Genomic DNA, 25,743 nt, shown 5'->3' on the forward strand with positions numbered 1-25,743 from the left:
CTAAGAATTCTCTAGCCCCTTTTTATTCTCATTAGGGTCTAGATATCCTTACTGGGTCCTTCAAATTCTAATTGAACTATAAATTAATAGCCCTGTTCCATTGGAGGTGGTAATTTACTCTTCAGTAGAAATCTAGTACAACAACTACACATTCCTATATCCTCGAGTAGAAGATCATGTGTTGTATTGTAGTACTAGATCTACTCATAAGTAAACTATCACCTCCAATGGAACTGTGCAAATATTCAGGTTAAATATAATGAATATGCATTTATTATGAATAATGCTTAAACTTTACTAAACGTGGAGTTTTTAATAATATAAACGTTAAAGTTAAAATTTAAGCATAGTGAGAATGTTTGCACATCGGATATAATATGTGCTTAATATAACTTAAAGCAATCTGAAGTTAGTATATAGTCTTAATAGTGTTAATGATTTAGTATACAAATTAAAATTATTACATAACAAACCGTTTAAATACATACACGTCTGCTGTCCAAAAAAACCTTTTATACCATTCTATATCTTCAATAGAAAAACAGAAAAAATGTATCCACAAAATACATACATGAAACGTTCAATTCTTCAGTCAAGTGAAAACGCTTATGTCATATTAAAAAATTGAAATTATTTCATAAATCTTTATTAAAATATTGAAACCAGACAGAAAATTACATTCATCTCACTTTAAAAAAGATTTTTATTTACACACAAAAATCGTTTACCTTCATTGGAATTTCTTCAATATAATGAAAGACTGACGCGGAATTTAGTTTTTTTTGTCATTTTTATTTGTACATGATTTGCGTTTATTTCCGCACTCTTTATTTATACATTTAATATATTCGCTTTCAGTAACAGGTGATGTTGAATTTTTATTTATTTTTTCTGAAAAAAGAAGAATATAAATTAAAATAGTAAATATTTCATGTAGACTTTACTAAAAGTTAGAATAAAGACATTATATTATTTATAGTTTTTATTATAAATAGATAGCCAATTAGACAATTCACAAAAAAAAGCAGTTATCATTTCTGCAAGTGGTCGAAACTCACACAACCGAAAAAATACACCCTAAAGATTTGCAATTTTTTTGTTAATTTGAAAAAATCTGCAATGCATTTATTAAATAAAAAAAGCTTAATATTTTATTATGAAAGTATTACCAAAGGGCAATTCCATTATCGCGGGTGCAACATTTATACTCATTCGAAGCTTATTTACAAAGAAATACAAAGATTTTTCCTACATTTGGTATTTTTGTTATGAAACAGAAAAGGCATTCCGATTTTTTAAATATATGTATATTAAAAGTAAAAACGACATAAAAAATCTAATAAAGCACGATTTTGAATACTTTGGCAGAGTGAGTCAATCCCATATTGGGTTTCAGCATATTTCAGTTAAATGCTCTATACTGAAAATTGGAATTGCTCAAAAGACTCTGATCGTTTTATAGATACTTTGGAAAAAATCTATTAATGCACGAGTTTAGATGACAAGATATCGTTTCGAAAAGACTATAAAACTTTGCTCTAGCTCAAGTACTTTGGCAGAGAGAGGCAATCCCATATTGGGTTTCAGCATATTTCAGTTAAATGCTCTATACTGAAAATTGGAATTGCTCAAAAGACTCTGATCGTTTTATAGATACTTTGGAAAAAATCTATTAATGCACGAGTTTAGATGACAAGATATCGTTTCGAAAAGACTATAAAACTTTGCTCTAGCTCAAGTACTTTGGCAGAGAGAGGCAATCCCATATTGGGTTTCAGCATATTTCAGTTAAATGCTCTATACTGAAAATTGGAATTGCTCAAAAGACTCTGATCGTTTTATAGATACTTTGGAAAAAATCTATTAATGCACGAGTTTAGATGACAAGATATCGTTTCGAAAAGACTATAAAACTTTGCTCTAGCTCAAGTACTTTGGCAGAGAGAGGCAATCCCATATTTAACGTTCAATTCTTTTGAACTCTTGGCTTTTAAGAAAATTGATTAAATAGTTCTTACTACTTTTAACCGATTTTAATACATGGTCCATCATGTTAAACCAATAAATAAAATTAAAGAATACGATACGTTTTAATATTGCGTCCAGTGTTATAAACAAAAACCGTTACATTTCAAGAGTTTTGAATAAAACTCAAGATTTGCTGACTTACTAAAAATTGGAATTAAGAAAATTGGCATAAAATAGAGAACATGTAGATACTCTCTAAAAGTTATGTTCTGAAAACCCTAAATACTACTATTATAAATTATGTATGTATAACTTACTAAATAGTCCTTCATAGAGTTTCATATTAATCCTTGGTCGGGCACTTCTTCGGCCAGTCGCCGAATAATTTGTAAATTCTTCCCGTAAACTGCTGTTAATGTTTCCCTTATTAATAGCCGCCAATCGGAATCATATCCGCTAGTTTTTAAATCGATCCACTCATACTGTCTTTTTGTGAGCCAAAACCCACATCCAGGGTATACCTCCTTCTTTGTCCCACCCCCAGTAAGATAAATTGGTGATATCTAATTCAAAAATAACATTATCAATAATTGAAGTATCAATAACACTGGTCAACAAAGATTTTGCCACAAGAACCAAAATATACTCTTTTAGAGATTTTTGATGTGCTGAACTCGAATCTGAAGTCAGAGTTCAAAACATCAAAAACCTATTGTATATCTGGTTCTTGTGGCAACAAAAAAGTTCAATTTTGTTGACCAGTGTAATTACAGTAGAAAAACGTCAATTTTGTTGAATTTTGCATTTTTTTGATTATTTGTGGTGGACTTTAGAATTTTATTTCAGTTTAAGTTTAAATGACCTTTAGTCGAAATGCTTTTCGCCCAGTTAATTACAATGGCCAACAGTTTTTCACCTTTTAAAGTTTTACAGAAAGATTTTTTTATCGAACTTCATGGTTTTGGTTTTAATTAAAAAGTTATACGATTTCTTTAGGGCAATAGCTCTAGTTTTTGAAATATTTCACATTTGGGGCCATGCCTCATGATTTTGAGTTCAGTTAATAAAAAAAAACTACTAGTTCCTTCCTTGGAGCTCTAATGTTTGAAATATTTTCATTTTTCACATTTTGGGGTCGGTTTAACACAATTTTGTCTTAGTTTTTCTTATCACAATCGTTTTTAATTTGTATCAAATGTAATGTATTTTGGTTTAGTAATGTCGTTTTCGATTGGTGTCACTCAAGGATACACTCATTCTGAAATCGAATGAAACAGGTCAAAACACTTCCACTCAATTCTGTTTTTTTTTGTGTTTGTTTTTCTGTGAAATTTAAAATGTCAAAAATGGCATGAGACTTGAAAAATAGTTTATATTGAAAGAAAATAGTACCTAATATTCAAAAAATTTATCGGGAAATCGTGTTGCAAAATATTTGAAAAGCATACCTAATTTATTTGTTTTTAAATAAATTAACAAATTAATTTCAAAAAAGAAAATATTTGCATAAAAAACAAAAAAAAAACAATGATTGAGTGTTTCTTTGACATGTGAGTATTCATATATTAGTGCTTCTTGATTTGATTCTGATTTGAAATCGAGAAGAGAATTTCTCTTCTGAGAAGCGTTCTAGCTATCATTTTCAAGCCAATAAAACGGTTTCAGAAGGCTTCTGAATGCTTCCGGACGCTTCCGGAGAGCCAATCGAAAACGACATAAGTAAAATTAAAATTTGAAATATTAACAAATAAAAAAATTTAAAAACAAGAGCTACAAGAAAAAACCTTCATTTAGTAAGAAATGATAAAGACCGGTCTGGAAAATTTTTGTATGTTGGACAGTTTTATCACAAAGTTTATTTTTACCTTAAAACTTTCAATCTCTCTTAAAGCATCATCTTCTTCCACTTTATTCTCTTGAAGAACAGAAGTGAAGCAGTCATGTAAAGTTTTAATGAATCCCACAAAAGATTTAGTTACTATAAAGAAAAATAAAATAACATCAAGTTCAATCTTAATAACGGTGAGCAAAAGGCATAACAGTAACAGCATAAGTCGACTTGTGTCAAAATTGAGTTTTTTTTACTAAATCTGATGGAAAGTAATTTTTTCTATTATTATTCGAATTTTCTTACTCATTTAACTAAATGTAAATGCAAAAACGTATCGCGTGAAAATTCTATTTGTAAAAGCGGACTATTTAATCCCTAGCCCCTAAGTATTCATTGATTTTCGAAAAGAATCACGACTTTTGCGTCACCGTGTTAAGCTGACTTATTATAGAGGTTTATTCTTTTTTCATTCTACTAGCGCTGAGTTCTCAAACAAAAAGTTTTTTTTTTATTTTTTCGCTCAGATCATTCAGGTTTTCAAAGTTGCGTTTCTTTTGTTTCTCAAAACATTAAGGTTTTTAAAGTTGGAAAATATTCTGTACGTTCAGAATTTAAAGATTAAGCAAACAGAGTAGACTTACTAACACAAACGGGGAAATCAACAAAACAAAAAACGAGCTGTATACTGAAAATGGTGGATGAATCGAAAACAAGTGAAAATTGATATTTTCAATCATTACCGAATTTCATTTTGAAACATATTATAAAAGCAATGGCAAACAAAACAAAGTTTGCTTTTAGGAATTCGTCAAATCAAATATTTATTTGTATTTATTAATAGTTACCTTTAAATGGTAATGTTATTGTTGTCCCTTCTTCCGAGTCACTGGTAGTTGCATAACTGCTGTTATGATGGTCTTGAGATTCAGGAATGACCACTGAAGCTTGAGAGTATGGAAAAAGGTTTGAAACTGCCGGTAGATTTTCAGAATACTGATGTTGAGAAACATTTTCGGTCATGTTCACTGTAGTTGAATGCGGAGAATTTGAGTTTGTTTGAAAGTATGGTGAACGAGAAGACGGATATGAAGTTGAATGATTGGCAGATGGAATGTATTGCGATGAGTAATTAAAAGCTGGCGATTCGGTTGTATGTTTTGGAAATTTTATTTTGGGTTCGTCAGATTGTTGATTTAATTCTCGTTTTCTTTTACGAAAACGAGATAAATCTTCCGCACTTTTTTGACCTTGGCTGATTTGTTGTACGTCTTGAGATTCAGGAATGACCACTGAAGCTTGAGAGTATGGAAAAAGGTTTGAAACTGCCGGTAGATTTTCAGAATACTGATGTTGAGAAACATTTTCGGTCATGTTCACTGTAGTTGACTGCGCAGAATTTGAATTTGTTTGAAAGTATGGTGAACGAGAAGACGGATATGAAGTTGAATGATTGGCAGATGGAATGTATTGCGATGAGTAATTAAAAGCTGGCGATTCGGTTGTATGTTTTGGGAAGTTTATTTTTGGTTGTTCAGATTCTTGGGTTAGCGTTTCCAATATCGTTTTTGTTTTTTTTATTTGTTCTTCTAATTTATTTTTACGCGAACGAGATACATTTTTACCGATTTTTTGGCCTTGGCTTATTTGTTTTTCTTCATTCAATATATCTGATGACATGATTCTTTCCCTCATATCATGCAATTCTCCTTCGTTAGTAACTATTGTTTTGTTTAGTTCCTTTTCATCACCTCCAAATCAAAATTAAATAATTAACATATAGAAACAAATATAAAATCTTGTTAATAGTTAGTACCTAAGGGTTTTTTTTAACTCAGTACTTAGCTCATACAACAACAAAAAATTGGGAAGGATAAGCAAAAGTATTGATTTGTTGTGGTTTACAGAGATTTTTTTTTTCTAAACTTAATCATTTTTGGCCCTTCAACAACAAAGGATTATTATTAATAACAAAGAAAGGTAATCGTTCGGTGGAATATAAAATATTTAGTACTGAGTTACTAAAAAAATACGACTAGTATCTGTGGCATTATGACAGAAGCTTAATTCGAAAAAAAAACTTATTCCAAAGAATGAGCCTTAAAATTAAAGTTTAGCACTTGCCATCCGTATTTGAAAAATTCCCATACAAAATATTTTTTTTTTTTAAATCTGTACAGCTCAGCTGAATTTTATGCTTTTTATGCAACGAGTCAAAAAGCAAATTACTCATATTGAACGATCTATAAGAGCCTTATGTGACATTTCTGTAATTTCCACCAATGAGACAGGACAGATCACGAAAGCCATTTTTGAATAATATATTTCGTTTTTTTGTATTGCTGGATTAAATATTAAGAATTCTTATTTTACCTTTTTGTTTTGCTTCTTTAATTCCATTAAAAACGCAATTTTTATTTTTATTGTATCGATATATGTATTTCGAGGGCCTTTTTGCCTCATCATTAGGATCTAGTAATAAAAACATGCGTTTAATACTAATTAATTTATTGTTAGTATTTTTGGTAGGTATAACTATAAATTTATTAATGTATTTTAGTATTAAACGCATGTTTTTATTACTAGATCCTGATGATGAGGCAAAAAGGCCCTCGAAATATATCGATACAATAAAAATAAAAATTGCGTTTTTAATGGAATTAAAGAAGCAAAACAAAAAGGTAAAATAAGAATTTTTGAATAATTTTGTTTGTCTTTTTCAGTCTTATTTCGGTTTTATGGTTAATTCCACAACAAAATTGTGTATGAAATCGTAGAGCATTTAATTTCTTACAAAAAAGTTCTCAGAATTGAATAATAATATTAACATTTATCGAAAAAAAATAAGCTTATAGCCTGTTTTCACTACAGCCTAGTTCAAATTCCTAATAAAATGTTCACTTGCGATATACACTGAGGCAAAAACAACTTAAAATCAACGAAAAACACGTTGATTCAACTATTTTTCGGAATGATTTTGCGTTCGAGACGAAAATTTTAAAATCAAAGTAGAACATCGTTAGTTTAAAGTGGTTTGCCGTTATAAAACATCTTTAAATCAAATTTGTTTCAACTTTGGAAAAAAGCATCAATTTATTAAAAAAAAAAAACAGGAAAAATTGGCAGCCACTGGGGATCGAACCTACAACTCTTGGGCCACTAGGCGAATGCTTTACCAACGTGCTATTGGAAATTAGGGTGATAAAATCCCACAAAAGCTGAAGTCCGACAAAAATAAAAAAAAATTCTTACGTTGTTTCAACTTTAATTTAAGGATGTTTCATGTTAGTCTTTTCAACATTAAATCATATATTCCATATCATATTACATTTAACGTTGCGTTTTTTTCCTCAGTGTAGGTACTATTACATCAAATAATGCATTCGTACAAAAAAAAAAATGCACGACTGGGGTCGCACGTGCTTGCTCTTATGTTAAGGCTTTTTACTGAAGAAAATTAGGGAAAATTTAAAATTTTATATTTTTAAGGAGTTTCATGAATAGAAAAAAAAAAAAATAAAATCTGTTTTTATAATTATTTAAACACCGTTTTAAATAATCTTTTTCACAAAGCCAAGTATGACATTTGATTTCTTGCATAAAAATTAATTTTTAGAAAAAAAAAAAGTTTTGAAAACCGTTAGAGCTGTTTTTTTCTTTAATTATTTCTTATATATAAACATTTTGTAACATTTTGGTATGCTATTTTTAAGAAAATATTATTATATTTCGATGAAATTCATCCACTCGTTTTCGAAAAATTCATTTAAAAAAAAAATTTAAATATTTTTTAAAAATCCAAAAATGTTTTTTGAAAATGTTAAAATGTTTCATATAATGATTGTTTTAACGTTTCTGTATAAAAATTTTAGTCGAAATATGCTTTGTCGTTTACGAGAAATTCATAAATTAAAAAAACCGTTCTATGGCAGGTACCGTAAATAACGGTTAAACAATTTTTTTTTTTATTTTCAAAGGAAGCTTTTATATGTAACACTATGCAGAATTGTTACAGCCGTTTTTAAAAAATTAAGTTTTCTATTTCCAGGTACAGGTACATTTAGTGTTGGTTCTAAAAAACATTTCAATTTGTCCTCTAGGGAATAATCCAAAACAAAGTTTGAAGAAAATTGCTACAGTAGTTTAGACTGTAGCTCGAAGAACACACGTATGTACACACACACAAACAGACAGACAGAATTGTCAGACCCACTTTTTTGGCATTCTCCATTATCGTAATGTCATGTAAAATTGTTATCTCGAGTTCGATTTTTGTCTCGAATCCTAAACTTGCCCTATAGTACCTACCTATGTATAAAGCAAGTAAAAAGTTGAGATAACAATCAGACATGCCATTACGATCATAGAGAATGCAAAAAAAAAAGCGGGTCCCGTTAGTCCGTCTGTCTGTCTTGGATATCGGTACCTGCCATACCGATTTTGGAAAAATTTATGTCGTTTTCTATTGACGAATCTCAGAATGAGATTTGTGAATTTGACAGATGAAAGGGGGGGTGAAGAGGGGAAATAGTGGACAAATCTCAGATTTCATGATCTATTTGCGTCCTGAGATTCAAAAAAATGACAAAAAAATGAATCTGAGATTCAAGAATCTGATTCTGGATTTTTATCAAGATTCACGCATACAAACACACGCACTTTCACACACACTCCTCTGTTTGACATTTGTCTGAACATTTTTGTTGTTTTATTTTTTTTATACGCACAGATTTCGCACACAATTACAAAACTAGATTTCATATTCTATTTGCAGTGGAAAATCTGAGAATTTTACACACAAATCTCAAAAGTCAATAGAAAACGACATTAATTTCCTAAAAAACAACTCCAACGATTTCGTTAAAAAAAATTCATATCTTAGTTATAATACAGTTGCTATCTTTTAAGGAAAAAAAAATCGAAAATCATAAATAATTCATTTGAATTTTTTTTTTTTGAAAAATCTATTTTTCGAAAATAAGACAAATTTTTTTTGAAATGTTTTGATTAGTGATTTCTACAAAATGGCATATTAATTTATTTTAAAACTTTTTTTCCAAAGAAATATCTATACTTAAAAAAAACCGCTCTAACGGTTTTGAATTTTTTTTTCTAGAAATACATACATCTTAGTATATCAAATTAAACTGTATACTTGCTCAAATGCTGAATTTGATGGTTTCAGATGTTTTATTCCTTTGAAAAACGATTTTTGTGTTTAAAATTTTTTTTTTTTTTGTTTTTAAGTACCTACAATAATTACATTTTTCTAAATTACTAAAAATTCTAGCAACTTGAACCCTTAGAACTGGTTCGTGCGACCCAGTGGTGCATTTTGTTTTCTTTACAATTTGACATTAAAAATGAGAGGATTTGCAAAATTATCTCATATGGGCTCTAGTGAAAACAGGCTATTAGATTCGTTCATAATTAATTGCCACTTTCATATCTTTGTTGTAAGTGTTATAATTTCATGAAAACTTTGTTTGACAATTATTTTTATAATATACAGGGTGATTCTTACGGCTAGAATCCATGGGCGGCGAGCACCCCAGACATTATAAGAAAAATGCTCAGGTAAGTTTTCAGGTGTTATCGATGAAAAAAGTTGATCAATTCAGGGGTAATCCAATACTGTACAACTTTATTGTATCCTTATTTAAGTCTGAATATTTAAAAAATAATTGCCGAATGGTTAATGTTTCATAAATTAATTTATCAAGAAGTCTAGCCACATAAAAATAGAAAATAAAGAGGTTCCTTAGAAAAAAGTATTTTTGGTTTTTTGTTTATTTCTCGAAAACGACAAGATATTTTTGAATATGGTTTTCTGTTTTTATTTAAAAACAAATAAGAGCATCCAATTTTAAAAACTAAATCAGTACTTCATTACATACAATTTTGAAAAAAATTAGTTTGAAATTTTTTTTTCAAAATTTTGATTTTGAAAATTAATTTTTCAAATTTTTTTAAAACTGAAAATAAAATTTTTTTTTCAAAACTTTTTTTTTTAATGATATCAAAAGATTATTTAGATTATTTAAAGAAAAAAAAATGGGATCGGGTCAAAATTCTGGCTTCAAAATTCTGCTTTTCAAAATTCTGCTTTTTCAGCGAAAATTCTGTTTTTCAAAATTCTGCTTTTTTTCTATTCTGTTTTTCAAAATTCTGCTTTTTAAAATTCTGCTTTTCAAAATTCTGCCAGCATTATATTTGAACAAAAAAATTCTGCTAATTCTGTTTTTTTTTTTTTTATAGCATATGCGCTGGCTAAAGAAAAATACACCTCATTAATGTAATTCAACATTGGTACTTTCCTAAATTTTTTTATTTAAGTGTCGCAAATATTTTTTGAAATGCATATACTGACTTTCTTTCAAATAAAATATGTATACTAATTGGAACCGATGTTGTATATTCCTTTTCTTATTCAAATTTTTGAATATTCATCTTTATTTGATAAATTAATAAATTTTTAGTTATTTTCGGAAATGTTTAATATTAAAAACCTTTTCTTAATATTTTCAAATTTATTCATTTATAAAACAAAAATTAATTCGCATTTAAAAAATGACAAATTATGTAGGTAAGTAATCAAATAAGCAGATAATTTTTCAAAAAGATGATTTTACAGAATTCTGCAAAAAAATTAAAAAAGGGTTTGGAAAATGTTAAAAAGCGCGCGCTTTTTAACATTTTCCAAACCCTTTTTTAATTTTTTGCAGAATTTTGAAAAGCAGAATTATGAAAAGCAGAATTTTGAAAAACAGAATTTTGAAAAACAGAATTTTGAAAAGCAGAATTTTGAAAGCAGAATTTTGTAAAGCAGAATTTTGAAAGCAGAATTTTGACAAAAGAATTTTGACCCCGGCAGAATTTTGACCCCAACCCAAAAAAAATATATGGGAGTGAAGGATGAGATTAAATTGATTAGGCGGTAGAAGCAATTTTCTCACATACGACTTCAAATGTAAAAAAAATGTTTTACAACACAACGGCAACACATACATTATTGAGATACACATTTTTACAAAACCAGTAGTTTATTTCCATCTAGCTGCATTCCTTTGGAATTATTTATTTACTGCTTAGTACTTAAAACTACTTTGAACTACTTTTGCTATACTGAAAAAGTAGTTCAAAGCAGCTTTAAGTACTAAGCAGTAGATAAATATTTCCTAAGCTCACTGTAAAAAAAAAAATAAGACTAGGTGTGCTCCCTTAATGGAAAGTCGCCCCATATCTGCTCATCCAAGACTAGCACTAACATAGAAAAATATGCAATGAAAATACATTAGCAAATACACAAACTCCTAAGACATGTTTTCCTAATTTTCGGAAAGTTTTTTATTTAGTACACGAACCGAAGATTCGATTACCAATTATATGAACCTCTTTACGCCTATACATTGCTGAAGCGAAAGAAATTTTGTTTTTTTTTCTCATGTTTTTTCTTGAATTTTTTTGATTTGTATTTTTATTATTTTGACTTAATACCCGATTTTATTTTGACATAGACTTAAATTTTTTTTCGATTCGCTTCAGCTGCGTACTAGACTATCAAGCCAACCAACTCATCGCCATTAATATTTTATTATATTTTATTTATTAATATATTCAATATATATATATATAGTAAATATACTTACTTGAAATTTTAAGAATTTTCGTTTCCAAGCAAATTTGTTTTTTGGTTTTTCCATCCTTCCATGGGAGTTTAATTATATTGTTAATAATCCTTTGTTTTTTAGGAATAATTGCCAAATCCACAACGTCCTTCTCTTGGGTTTTAACCCACCAAATCAAGGCATATTTTTTTGCCATTGAGAAGAAGTTTTTTTTTTTTGTTTGCTTGTTTTTGTTTATTTATATATTTGGTTGTTTTTTTTATGTTTTTTTTTTTGCTTTTTTATTTGATTTTAAGTTATTTTTATTTAACATTTACTAACTTTTACTTACTTTTTAGTTTTAAAAAACTTTTACTTACTTTTTTTTTCGACGATTAAATTTTTGCTGCGCACTGCCTTGATTCACAAATTGAAATGATACCTAAACTGAAATGAAACGACGCTTCGTGTTCTATTTCAATTTGCAAATTTAGCTGTAAATGTTTACAGTTAGTTTTTGTTTTGTCACATAAAAGAACGCACTGATACAATTGTTTTAATTCCAAAGCAGGGCTGTCGTTGTTTAAATTACCCTGGGCCGGTATTAGAAATAAATAATTGCAAGAAATTTGTCAAGTAGTACCAAAAAAACCGGTAGCAAAAAGTAATAGCCTGTTTTCACTAGACCCCAAATGAGATAATTTCGCAAATTATCTCATTTCTAATACCAAATTGTTTATAAAAAAAAATTAATTTAACTGACCTAATCCGCGAAATTATCACATTTGGGTTGTAGTGAAAACCTGAAAACAGACTATAATCATTTTACGACAGTAATGTTTTGATAATTTATTTCATAATTTTTAAAAACGTGATTTGCTCGAAAATATCATGGCGAACAATGAAATTACACTACTTAGATAAAGAAATATGAAATTCAGAAATAATAATATCTGACATAACATAATGTATGAATTGTATGAACAAAAAATACAAACTTCAGGTGTGGAATTTTGTTTATACATGTTCCCGGACATACCTTCCGATGTGGTCAAGCCCTTAACTTCAGTTTCGTTCCTTTTGGAACTTATGTACAGCTTAATCTTTAAGCTGCTATGAACCACAGTCAACAAAGAAAGGTTATATCTTCAACACTGACATTGATGACCAACGTCAGCTACCGTAATTTTTAATCGTTTTAAATTACCGACCAAAAAAGCACAAAAACCGAAAAACCACGCACACCACACATTTTTTTTAAATTACACAGCCACACAAAAAAATATAAAAGTTCTGACCTGGGGTTGCGACTAGGTTTTGCATATAGTTTTTGGGTCGCTGAAACCGAATCCAAAGTTTATTTTGCCGTATCACGTCAGGTTTTTGAGATAACCTCAAAAAATGTCACGAAAAAACATTTTTTTTTCTCTGATCTGGATATGCGAATATATTAATCATATAGTTTTTGGATCGCTGAATCCAGATTTGAAGTAAATTTTGCTCTATCACATCAGGTTTCTGAGATATCTTCAAAAAAATGTCAAAACCAAAAAAACAAAATTTCTTATCTGGGGTTGCGACTAGGTTTTTCATATAGTTTTTGGGTTGCTAAAACCGAATCCAAAGTTTATTTTGCCGTATCACGTCAGGTTTTTGAGATATCGTCAAAAGATGTCAGATAAGAACTTTTTTTTTTAGTTTAGACATTTTTTGAGGATATTTCAAAAACCTGACGTGATACGGCAAAATAAACTTTGGATTCGGTTTTAGCAACCCAAAAACTATATGAAAAACCTAGTCGCAACCCCAGATAAGAAATTTAGTTTTTTTGGTTTTGACATTTTTTTGAGGATATCTCAGAAACCTGACGTGATAGGGCAAAGTTGACTTCGAATCTGGATTCAGCGATCCAAAAACTATATGATTAATATATTCGCATATCCAGATCAGAGAAAATTTTTTTTTGTTTTTGTGACATTTTTTGAGGTTATCTCGAAAACCTGACGTGATGGGGCAAAACGGACTCCGGATTCGGTTTCAGCGACCCAAAAACTATATGCAAAACCTAGTCGCAACCCCAGGTCAGAACTTTTATATTTTTTTGTGTGGCTGTGTTATTGACCATTTTCCTAAAAGAAACACGAAGAAAATTTGTTATTTTTCCATTTATATTTTTTTCGAATGACATTTTATAAATTAAAACAAAAACAAATATAAAAATTACAGGCCGATCTGACAGATTGGTGCCTATTTTGAACAAACAAATTTTGACAACTTGAACTACTTTTTTAATAGAGTAAGTAAAAAATCAATGAATCAATTTGATAATATCGAAATATTACAAGTAAAATCCAGTCCACATGTTTCATGTTGCCATACGTAATGTGGAAGCAATTTAATACCACAGTACACTTATACAAGGTAATATAGGTACCTACTCAGTTTCTACTTTCGTTCAAGTTCGCGCGTTGCAAAAGTCGTACTAAAAAAATAGAAGAGGAGCTGTCACCACTCTCTTATGAACATTTTTTTTTTTGTTTGTAATATGCAATATAGGCTGCGTTCCTTTAGGAAAATGTATCCACTGCTTAGTACTAAAAGCTGCTTCAAACTACTCTTTCAATCGAGTTAAAGTAGTTCAAAGTAGTTTTAAATACTAGGCAGTACATACATGTGCCAAAAGGAACGCAGCTATAATTACCTTGTATAAGTGTAGTGTTATCTAGTACTGCCTCCACAAGTACTCTGCTGTTTTAATTCCAATAGTACTTTTCTACTACTTCGAAAGCCCTGTTCACTTCAAAATATTATTTTTCATTTCAACTACGTTCCGCCCAGCAACAGAAATCCAAGCCAACAATTTTGTAGTATGTGTATGTGTTTGCACATGCATTGGTAGAGGGTCGGAGTGCAGATATATTGTTCACTCAAGGGGCGCCCACAGAAATGTAACTGGTCTGGGGAGAGACTTCCCTTTAAGTGCTATTTTTCATCATAATTATATTCGAATTTTAAAACTTTTTTTTCCTCATTTGAAAACAGACCAAAAATTGTTTTTTAATCGTCAAGATTATCTGAAACATTGGCGGTCAATGATTGCATCGCCTTGTCATCACCAATAAAAGTGAGTTTGCCCCTGGAAAACTAGCTCGAAATTTGACAGATTATACACCAATTTTGACAGATGAGCTACCAATTTTTTTTTTTTAATTTTGTTGGTGCTTCACTCACGAACTCTAGAGGATTCAATCATTCATATTCAATGGTTTTGGTTAGTGCTCCTCATTCATGGTGGCTGTAATTTTTATTAAGATTAAAATTTTTACCATTTGAAAATAATTAATTAATTAAATACCCGCAAAAAGAATTGTATTTGAAGATAAAAAGGAAAACCAAATAAAGAAACAAAAACCTGGAAGGTAAGTTCATTTTGTATTTTTATTTTCCATGGCAACTCACGTTACATTCAGTCTCAGGTCCAATCGTCGTTCGCAGGCAGAAACATTTGTTCCGGTGATTCAAGGCCGACTACATAATTTAATTTTTTTAATATCTGGGAGCAAGTCAGTGATTTATTTATTATAAATCGAAAATGGTTTTGATGCAATTTGTTGTAGGTACGTACGTAATATTTTCTATGATTCCAAAAATGCGTTTTTATCTTTCACCTTTTCGCTTAACAGGGCTAATTAGGCTATCCTGAGTAGGAACTCTAGAGAACGTCACTTCTCTCTTTATTATTTTTAATATGACGATTAAATTAAAAAACAAAATATAATAAAACAAAAAGATGAAGGTTTTGAATGAACAAGCAGCTCCCCTGCAAGTACGAAAAGATCATAAATCTTAAACAAAAAATTGTTTTGAAGGTTTTGAATGAACGACAACAACTTGTCTGTGTTACTACCACCAAGTTCATAGGCTTGCGTGGTGACACACACAGGTTGTTGTTGTTCATTCAAAACCTTCAATTTAAATTGATTACACAGGCAGATTCCCTGCAAGTATTGTATGGCTTTTCATACTTGCAGGGAATCTGCCTGTGTAATCAATTTAAATTGAAGGTTTTGAATGAACAACAACAACCTGTGTGTGTCACCACGCAAGCCTATGAACTTGGTGGTAGTAACACAGACAATTTGTTGTCGTTCATTCAAAACCTTCAAAACAATTTTTTGTTTAAGATTTATGATCTTTTCGTACTTGCAGGGGAGCTGCTTGTTCATTCAAAACCTTCATCTTTTTGTTTTATTATATTTTGTTTTTTTTTTTTTTTTTAATTTAATTTAATCTTCTAAATTGTTTTATATTAATCGAATATAGAAAGAAAAATGTATGTCGTTTTCAGAGAAATTATCTTCTCGATTTCAAATCGGAATCCACTCAAGAAGCACTAATCCATGAATACTCACATGTCAAAGATACACTTAACCATGTTTTTTTTTGTTTTTCATTCAAATTATTTTGTTTTCTGAAATTAATTTTTAAATTATTTTCAAACAAATAAATTTAGCTTTTAAAATATTTTTCAAAACGTATAGGGTCGTTTCAAATCAGAAGTCCCATGGAAAATTGAGCAAAAATAAAAAAAAACTCATTCGCTTACTGGAAGGAAGCATTTATATATTATGAGGCAGCTGAACTTTTTTAAAATTTCGATAAAATAATGCAGAACAGTTCTTGATATCCCTATTTTTATTAATTGATCCGTCTGTGAGATTCACTGGGTTAGCCTCAGAAATCGGAGGCAAGTCTCCCGGGCTTGCATCACTCCATATCCGCGGGCAATACAAAAAACATACAATTATTTAATTATTTGTGCCCTTAATTATGAAAGTGGACTAAGTCACATCCAAAAATGGCATCAAATCTAGCCTAAAAATAATTATTATTTAAGGGGTAAGGTTTATTTGAAAGCGAAATCGCAGTAAATAAACTTCTTTATTGCTCCTCTAGTGATTTCATAAAAGGAATATAACACTGGTCAACAAGGTTTTTGCCACAAGAACCAAAGCTTACTTTCCTATATGTTTTTGATGTGCTAAACTCGAATCTGAAGTCAGAAAATATTTATTGGCCTCCGTTTTTGAAATATTACCGTTAGAAAATGTCGAAAAACGTCATTTTGGCTGTTTTCGAGGTTATGTTTTTGTGTGGGGCAAATCATTTTGAAAAAAAATTATAACGGTGTCTATAAGAACTGGTTTTATTCTTCCAAAAAATGTTTAAATCTTTCCGATATCTCTTTTACTGCCCGAGATATTACAAAATTAAGTACCGGTCTTTGACTCAGAAGCGGCACTGGCTAACCAAATTAAACTTTTGTTGCCACAAGAACCAAAATATATTTTTCTAGAGGTTTTTGGGTTGCTGAACTCGAATCCGCAATCAGAAAAATTCTATTGGCCTCCGTTCTTGAAATATTACCGTTATAAAATGCAAAAAATGGTTTTTATTATAACGGTTATATTTCAAGAACAGAGGCCAATAGAATTTTTCTGATTTCGGATTCAAGTTTAGCAACCCAAAAACCTTTAGAAAAGTATATTTTGGTTCTTGTGGCAAACATTTTATGCCCAGGGACTTAAACTTTAGAATAAAATTAGTGTCTCTTTGGCTTACTAACTGAAATTTAAGATATCTCGAGCAATAAAAGAGATATCGGGAAAATTAAAACAGTTTTTGAAAGAAGAATATCTGTTCTTATAATCATCGGTACAAATTTGTTTATAATGAACTACCCCACATAAAAACAGAAGATCGAAAACAGCCAAAATGACGTTTTTAAGCATTTTATAACGGTAATATCTCAAAAACAAAGGCCAATCAAATTTTTCTGACTTCAGATTCGGATTCAGCACCCCAAAAAATACTAGAAAAGTATATCTTGGTTCTTGTGGCAAAAAAAAAGTTCAATTTTGTTGACCAGTGTAATTAAATCGTTATAAGAAAATTATTATGTACCTAAGTTTTTCTTCAAACAATGCAAAAATTGACTTAGACCACTTTCATAATCATGGGCACATTTATCATTTGAAAGCAGTTGGGATAACTTTGCCGAAGATATTGTTATAGGACTAGGTGAAGATGGACAATTAATGTCCAGTGTATATGATAGCAATTCATAACTTAAAATTCTATTCACATCTTTTCATTTGTATAATTGGGTAGTTAATATCTTATTTTTATTTTTCAATTATTTTGGAGTCGTCACCATAGAAATCATTAATAAACAAATTCAGATTTTTCGTTTGTTTATTTTTTTCTCTAGCATTTCTTTCATTCAAACAACCATGATTTGTTGTTATTTGTGAGTTGATTTGTCGCAATGAGTCAATAAAATTGAGTTTTTTGTTTATTTGTTCTCAATTTTATTGGAAGGGAGAAAATAAACTCAGAGTCAGGACTTTTGATTTGAAACGACCTATACCATTTTTTTTGAATATCATTCATTTCAGGCCATATTTGACATTTTAAATTTCACAGTTTTCTGAAATTGAAATTAATTAGAAAATCAAAATGGTTAGATTAATACAAAAGAATGATTTATTACCATTTTCTTCTTCATCGTCGTGTTCAAATTTATAATTTTTTAATGCCATGTCTTTCGTTTGGAAAACAAAAAATGATTCAAATATTTAACATTTGAAATTTTACACAAAAACACAAAAAAAAAAACAGCATTGAGTGGAAGCTTGTGGCCTAATTATGGAATACAAAGTCGGCGAATTTGAAGTTTTGTTTTATTGTTTTCGCTTTCGATCGTATTGTTTTACCTTACCATTAATTTACGACATTTCTTGGAGGATTTTTTTGTTTCGATCGGCGAAAGATATTTTTACTAAAAATACTTATTAAATACAGTTTACGCAAATAAATAATAAACAGTTATATTTTTTCACAAATTAGAGACACATAATAAAAACACTTTCTTGTTCGATGCGCAGAAGTTTATAAGAGACAATTGCATCGGTAGGTAATTCGTTGGTGTTTTTTTTTTCCTGCAACTGCAATATGTGTAGCGCATAATTTTAAACGATTTAGTAAAATGCTAAAGCCATTGTAGTAGGGTACTCAGCTAAATTATTTTTTATCTATTCTATTTTAGTAAATTAAATCGTTTAAAGTTTTGAGTTTATGTATGTCTTTATGTTTTTAACTTTCTGAACACATAAATTACAATTGAGTACGTTTAAAATGTATACATTTTATTTTATTTCGGAGCTATTCGAGGCTAGTCGAAAAACGATCGACTTCGTATTCCATAATCAGGCCACTGTTCCCTTCGATTTCAAAATGAGTGACTCCTTGAGTGAAACCAATCAAAAACGACATGTAATTGAAAAAATCAAATTTCAGATTATAAAAATTACGTTTTCGAAATTCGAATACATATTGTCAAAGCGTTTAATTGAAAAATAAAAAATATTCTATTTCAAATTAAATTAAAGAAAAACTTAATGTTTCGTAGTATTTTGAATGAATTTGAAAAAGTAGTTTCGAAGTAGAAACATTTATTATTGGGTTATTATGTAACTTCTTAACACTGATTAAAATTTTTGTTTTGGCAGGTAGTAATATCAACAACAAAGTCTATCAAAAACCACAGTAACGACTTTCTTTATACCAAATTTTATAAATATAATCGCTGCGGATAGCGATACTATATGAAAAAAGAGATATAATATTAAGTTCATATGTAAGTATCTTTTGTTGTTATTTAAAATTATTAGCAATAACATCAAATTAAAATTATTACTTTAAGTGATCTGAATTGTCTTAAACGCCTAAGTATGTCACGAAAATCTTTTGAAGAATTAGGAACATCTCAACGATATAATCGCTTACAGCAACTTCGCCAAAATTTAATAAATGATGTTGACATTGACATTCAAGAATTTCAAGAATCTCATCTACAAGAAAATGACATTTTAAGGTAATACAATATAAGATATAGTAATTCAGAGCCCTGTACCAACAAATTTGTACATACATTTCATAACCATATAAAGATTGTAAAGATTTTATTGCACTAATATTGTTAGTCTAACAAGAGATTTGGTAAACGCTTAAAGTTTAATTGCACCAAAAAAAACATCAATTGAGTTAAAATTACTGTACAAATGTGGATACCTCACCGAATTAGCTCTACCAAATATTCGGTAGGAAAAAAAAAACCTATAAATCCGCGAAATGTGTTCGACAATACGGAATTCGGAGCAGCTAAAATTCGAAAAAAAAAAAATTGAGGTGCGCTTAAATAGATTCAAAATACATAAATAACTGGTTTGTATAATGTTGAATCGGAGAGCTTTGGAAATGATAAGATTCGTTCCAAATTTCATAATTAACCCTCTGAAGGCACACCTCTTTTTCATGACGTGAAAGGCACACTGGTGCTAAGTTGGTTCTTACTTTTTCATTTCGTTATGAATTTTGTTGGTCTCAATAATTTATAGGGAATATGTTCATTGTACAAATATGAAAATCACTTTGAATTTTCGGAAGAATTCGAATATTGTACTCACAATTCCTAAAAAAATATATTGTCGCCATTATAGTTAGTGTTTTGCGAACACTTTTTTGAACAATCGCTAATTTTAAAATTTTCGTCTGCCAAATTCGAACCCGTGTGCCCATAAAGGGTTAAGTAAAAAGTGGAGCAATTAACATATTTAAGTACATAATATTACGAGCCCTATCATGACTCGCGAGTCGAACGTTCGACTCAAGTCGAAGGATTTGGGAAACGCTTAACTTATGTCGTAGCATTCCGAGTAGAAAACCTTTGTATACATATATCAATTTGAGAAAATCTCTTAGCTGCAAGAGTTTCAAATTTAAAATAAACTAGCGATCCCACCAGTGTCCACGCAAAACATAAAATTCTACTTTGTGAGAGTACTAGAGAAATAATATGTATTTACTATTTGACAAAAACAGGATTCGAATCCACGTGTGTATAGTGCACATTGAATCAATAAATTGAAACAATATAACTCCTTAACCACTCGGCCCACCAAATTTGTTCGGGCTGGCAGTTTGTTGTTAATCCCCAATTATTTTGAAAATGTTAAAGCATTTGAATATTTTTTCGGTTGAAAAAAAAATCTCGTGAGAGGTTTGCAATAGAAAAATTAAAAAAAAAAATAGGAAACGTTTTTAAGGTATTGCAATTTTCTCGAAAACGGCTCTAACGATTTCAATTAATATATTAATAAATAATGATTTTAAACAGAAAATTGCTATTTATAAAATTCATTCAACTTTGCATGAGATTACATAAGCTAAACGCGTTTTTATGTTGTTTAGAGTTGGGAAACTCAACTATAAAATTTAACCGAGCGTCTGCAGTATTGCAATGTTTTATTCTTAAGTATTACAAATTGTAAAATTTTATGAGAAAAAAATAAAGAATATTATCTATCTATGTATATGAAAAGGCATAGAAATTAATACAATTTTTTTTTGTAAAATTATTTTTATTTAAAAAAAATTTTTTTGTATTTTTATTTTACTTACTGAACCGAAATACATTTTATTCGAAATAAATTTTTTTAACAAAACTTAAAAACGCTTATAATAATAATATCTAAAAAAATAGTATGAAATTACCCCCAAAAATGAAAATATCTAAAAAAAAATAGAGCTCCTAGAAAAGCAACCAGTGTGATTTTTAGAGCTTAAATATATTTTTCTTTTTTATTATAAGTTATATTTTTCTACAACTAACATCATAACATTGTACGTTAAAGATTGCTTCTTAGAAAGTTAAATGTTGTTTCGTGGTACAGGCTCCTTGTAAATTTTAAAATAGCAATTTTTTTAATGTATTGAACTTTATTAGGATTACGAGTGAAGAATCCAATAATTTTGGAAATGAACATATCCTTTTGGATATGAATGAGGATACAGATGCACAAGATTATTTCGATGTTCGATCCTTCGACTTGCCTAATTATATCACTGCATATCAGCAAGATGAAGAATATCAAGAAGACGAAGATCTTCCAAATGCAGAAGAAGAAGATGCAAGGCAAAATATTGACAAAACTAATTTAAGTAATGACTTGCCATTGTATTGGGGGGCACCCTTGACAGTCATGCAAAGCATGCTTATGCTTCTGGCGCTACAAGTTAAACACAACATTAATATGTCATGTCTTGATGACATCATAAAAGTCGTAAATTTACATTGTGCGCCAGAAGGCCTTATAAGAAATAGTTTGTCAAAGTTCAAAAAAACGTTCGCTCTTAATGAAAAACTAAACCAGCATTTTTACTGCACCACCTGTCAACGAGAACTACCATCTAAAATGAGTGTCTGTCCATTGTGCCCAAGGGAAGAGAATTGTTACTTCGTTGAAATGTCATTAAAAGATCAACTATTCCAAATGTACCAACGTGAAAAATTCTACGAAAAATTACAAAATCGAATTCATAGATCAACAAATAATGGCAACATATGCGACATTTATGATGGAGAAATTTATAAAAAATGGTTGAACCATGGATTTTTGAAGAATCCTCACAATATTTCATTTTCTTGGTATACCGATGGAGTTCCTGTATTCAAATCATCCCAGACTAGTATGTGGCCAATATATTTAAGTATAAACGAATTACCATTTTTAGAAAGAAAGAAAAGGGAAAATACATTGTTATTAGGATTGTGGTGTGGAAAAAAACCATTTGCTAATTTATTTTTATATAAAATAAAACCACAGTTGGATGAGTTGATCACGGGTATAACAGTTTTTTTAAAACCAGATGTTGAACCAATAATTGTTCGTGGTATATTATTGATGGGAACAGCAGATTTATTAGCAAAAAATGATTTTATGAATTTTAAACAGTTTAATGGATATTATGGTTGTACTATATGCGATATAAAAGGCGAGAACTTGAAATTAGTACCACGAGGAAGACTACATATTTATCCATTTCAACAAAATACAAATCTGAGAACACTACAAAATTGTTTGACATGGGCTAATGAAGCTACTCAAGATAATCCTGTTATGGGAATTAAAGGTCCGTCAGCCCTTTCTCTAATAATGCCAGACTACATTCAAGGAATGGCAATCGATCGAATGCATGCGGTGGAAGGTGGTGTCATTAAAAAAATTTTATATTTATTATTTGATTCTTCTTGCAGAAATTTTTGTTTTTCACTTTTTACAGAAAAACACATAGTAAGTACTAGATTAACAGATCTTAAACCACCTAAATTTGTTCATCGAATGCCGCGTTCGGTAACAGATTTAGTTCATTGGAAAGCATCTGAATTAAGAATGTGGTGTTTTTATTATTCGATACCAATACTATATGGGATCATGAGACAAGATTATTTTGATAATTATCTTTTATTAGTAACTGCCGTTTCTTTGTTAAGTTCTGACAATATAAGTAATAGTAAACTTAATGCAGCCGAAGATTTAATTAAGAGTTTGAAGTTTTGTATGGACAGAGACACTGTGCAATTGTTATTCATTTATTACTGCACTTAGTTGAAACTGTAAAAAAATTAGGGCCTTTATGGGCACATACTTGCTTTGAATACGAAAATTTAAATGGTCAATTACTAAAACTTATCCATGGAACTAGATGTATTGACACTCAAGTAATAGCTTCCCATGACCGCTGTATTAAAATGGTGAAACTGGTAGATCAACTGCCAGAAGGAGAAATTAAAGATTTCTGTGGTAGTAAAAAAAAACAAGTAAACATAAATGAACTTATTGAAGATAATTGCTACAGTGTAGGGCCATATAAGTATACATCTGAAGAACTGCCAAATGACCTAAAAAAATTGTTTAGTGCCTTAGCAATTGACAAAAGTGTATCCACATTTAAATATTTTCGTTTATTGAAAAATAAGCAACTTTACATTTCGGATCAGTATTTAAGAAATGTTCAAACAAATTCTTCGGTTTTCCAATTTTTGAATGGAAATAATCAATTACAATTAGGAAAAATTGTATACTTTATTAAAATAACGAATTGCAGTTGCTTCCGCACCTCGTGTTCATGTTTTTGCTCTGGCAAGCATTATGCAGTGACTAGAAAATTTGAAACTGAGTTTTTATTTCAGGCAACTGGATATAGTCACACAGTAGATTCCAGTTCGTTTTTACATAAATGTTCTATAGATAATGAAACCATGTATTTAATACCTGTTGCAAATATCCATAAGCTGTGTGTTTTTATGCAAGTTAATAATAACATATTTATTGGAGTACCTGTGAATTCTTATGAATTAGAGTAAAACGTAAATTTAACTAAAATTGAATTTTCATAAACAATTTCTAATCCTTTTTTTAAATCATTTTGCAATTTCTTATATTTAATATACATAAATGTTTATATAATATTGTATATACTATATTTATTTGTTTATTTTGCAATAAGCTAATAAAGTTTATATTTTTATACTTAATGATACAAACATATTACATAAATAATATAAAAAAATTTCTACAAAATAATTAAGTTTTCTAAAATTGTAAAATTAAGAACATAATAAGTTTCTATTTCTTAATCATATTGCAATATCTAATTTTTAATTTAAAAAAGATGTACTTATTAATAATTACATTGTTTATTATTATAACATATATAATAATCATTGTCAGAACTCCAAACTATGAAATGTGAATGTATGAATGTAAAAATAAATAAAAACAAAAACACTTACTTATATCCCTTTTTTATGTTGTTGGATTAACTTTTTCACTAAAAAAAACGCGAGATGTGAATATGTACATAACGTAAAACTTATAAGTTTCTACTTATAATAATTACATAATCGTATATTAAAAAAAAATTATTGAAAAAACTGCACGTAAGTATGCAAACTTTCAAAACAAAATGGTTCATGTTCTTAATTTGGTCGAATATTTAGGGGTTTCCTATTACAAAAAACTACCAAGTATGACTTAAAGATTTGAATTTATACACCCTTTAAAATCATTTAGGACTTAACAAGTATTTTGAATTTTAATAGTTTCAACTTAGCTTAAATAGTTTAAATAGTGTCTATCAAGATAAAAGAGATTTGCAAGTACATAGTTAGGTCTTAAAAATCGGGACATAAGTAGAAAATTTAGGATCAAACAAGTGTTTTCAGTTTCAAAAGGTGTTATAAATGGGTTGTGAAGAATTCTCAGGAGATATTGAGATAACTAAGTATACCAAGTTCGTATTTAGGTTTATTTTAGGATGAAAACTACCTAAATAGATTCTATTTAGCAGTTTGAGTTCTAAATTCGTACATAAAGTTCGACTCGGGTGGCTTTAAAAAATTCTTACTTTTTTTGTAGGCATCGTAGAAATATCATTAAAACGTCATGTGAAAGGTGAAATAATAGGCTTTCACATGATCTAAAATTAATTATAGGTTGTCATCGAAAAAATTGATTTATAGCATGAGAAAATAAAGTATATGTTTTTTTTGTTTTTATTAAGAGACAATTAAATTGATTCTCTCCATTGCATCCATGTTGCTTACAATCAATTTTGAGAAATTCACATAACGCCATGCTTTTCATAGCGTAGGAATAGCTTGCCGAGCGAACCAGTTGAGCGAACCACGCTCATGGCCATTATGGGGTAGCATATTTCCGCTGACTCGCACATGCTTTACGAAAAAATTTAACTATATGTAGGTACCAAAAAGAGAGATCAAAATATTTTCTAAAGTCGAGTAAAAATGGGCGTAAGAAAGGGCAGGCTAAATAGCATACACATTATTCAAATTTATAAAGAGCCGTTAAAGTGCGATATTGATAATAGGGTGTATTTGCAAAACGCTGTTTTTTTAAAGTGCCGTAACAAGCCGTATTGAAATATTTATGGAAAAAACGTTTGAAAGAGTTAATAACTTTGCATTGTGAAATTTTGTGTGGTGCAGCATTGTAGTGCATGTAGTGAGCATTTTACTTAGGCTACTTTTTGCTAAAAGTTTAAAAGTGAATATTTTTAGACTCATTTTACAAACTTTTAAAGTTTTAATCCCCTTTTTTTTGTTCATTACAAAGTCAAAAATTGGAAATGAATACAAGAAATGGCGGAACGAAGTCCGCCGGGTCAGCTAGTTATTTCTTTAAATATTTTTAAAGCTATCCCTGGAGAATTTTTTTCAGTAACATAATATTTATAAAAATCTATAAGTAAGGGTCGCTTTTGAGGAGTTTTTTTTCAAGGGGTATTTATTTTCGGTGTTGCAAACTTGGGCAATAGGGTGTGTCACTTTTGTATGGCTGAAAAAAAGTACTCTAATTTTGCAATGTAATAGTAGTCAAAAGTTTTATTAGGGTCTAAGGTTTCATAATATGTAAA

At 29.5% G+C, this 25,743-nt stretch overlaps 2 protein-coding genes and 1 long non-coding RNA gene across 8 annotated transcripts in view; 2 read left to right on the top strand and 1 right to left on the bottom strand.

Annotated features, from left to right (window-relative positions):
• Window positions 1-25,743, top strand: part of LOC129915423 (uncharacterized) — a 158,944-nt gene that overhangs the window by 68,258 nt on the left and 64,943 nt on the right. The window lies entirely within an intron of this gene.
• Window positions 639-11,848, bottom strand: LOC129915421 (uncharacterized). Of its 4 annotated transcripts, none has more exons than XM_055994947.1 (4): window positions 11,446-11,847; window positions 4,645-5,547; window positions 3,834-3,946; window positions 639-891 (listed from the first exon to the last, which is right to left on the bottom strand). In XM_055994947.1, the coding sequence occupies exons 1-4, from the start codon at window positions 11,618-11,620 to the stop codon at window positions 883-885; spliced, it is 1,200 nt and encodes a 399-aa protein (XP_055850922.1). In that variant the 5' UTR covers window positions 11,621-11,847; the 3' UTR covers window positions 639-882. The 4 variants fall into 4 exon arrangements, with proteins under 4 accessions (XP_055850922.1, XP_055850923.1, XP_055850921.1 ...); XM_055994946.1 differs by lacking the exon at window positions 639-891 and adding an exon at window positions 2,286-2,531 and having other exon boundaries at window positions 11,446-11,848; XM_055994948.1 differs by lacking the exon at window positions 3,834-3,946 and having other exon boundaries at window positions 640-891.
• On the top strand, window positions 14,880-23,750 carry LOC129915417 (uncharacterized). Of its 2 annotated transcripts, XM_055994934.1 has the most exons (4): window positions 14,880-15,020; window positions 18,975-19,102; window positions 19,169-19,339; window positions 21,251-23,674. In XM_055994934.1, the coding sequence occupies exons 3-4, from the start codon at window positions 19,197-19,199 to the stop codon at window positions 22,911-22,913; spliced, it is 1,806 nt and encodes a 601-aa protein (XP_055850909.1). In that variant the 5' UTR covers window positions 14,880-15,020; window positions 18,975-19,102; window positions 19,169-19,196; the 3' UTR covers window positions 22,914-23,674. The 2 variants fall into 2 exon arrangements, with proteins under 2 accessions (XP_055850909.1, XP_055850910.1); XM_055994935.1 differs by lacking the exons at window positions 14,880-15,020; window positions 18,975-19,102; window positions 19,169-19,339 and adding an exon at window positions 21,003-21,191 and having other exon boundaries at window positions 21,251-23,750.

Source organism: Episyrphus balteatus, chromosome 3 (genome assembly GCF_945859705.1).
Source record: "Episyrphus balteatus chromosome 3, idEpiBalt1.1, whole genome shotgun sequence".
In the NCBI taxonomy this organism is placed as follows: Eukaryota; Metazoa; Arthropoda; class Insecta; order Diptera; family Syrphidae; genus Episyrphus; species Episyrphus balteatus.

Bases quoted from the DNA above. Each gene is read 5' to 3' on its own strand.
- LOC129915421 (XM_055994946.1), bottom strand. From the start codon at position 11,620: ATGGCAAAAAAATATGCCTTGATTTGGTGGGTTAAAACCCAAGAGAAG. The intron at 3,947-4,644 runs GTAACTATTAAT...TTTTCTTTATAG, and splicing joins AATAACATTACCATTTAAAG to TAACTAAATCTTTTGTGGGA. The intron at 2,532-3,833 runs GTAAAAATAAAC...TTTTTGAATTAG, and splicing joins GAGAGATTGAAAGTTTTAAG to ATATCACCAATTTATCTTAC.
- LOC129915417 (XM_055994934.1), top strand. From the start codon at position 19,197: ATGTCACGAAAATCTTTTGAAGAATTAGGAACATCTCAACGATATAAT. The intron at 19,340-21,250 runs GTAATACAATAT...GAACTTTATTAG, and splicing joins CAAGAAAATGACATTTTAAG to GATTACGAGTGAAGAATCCA.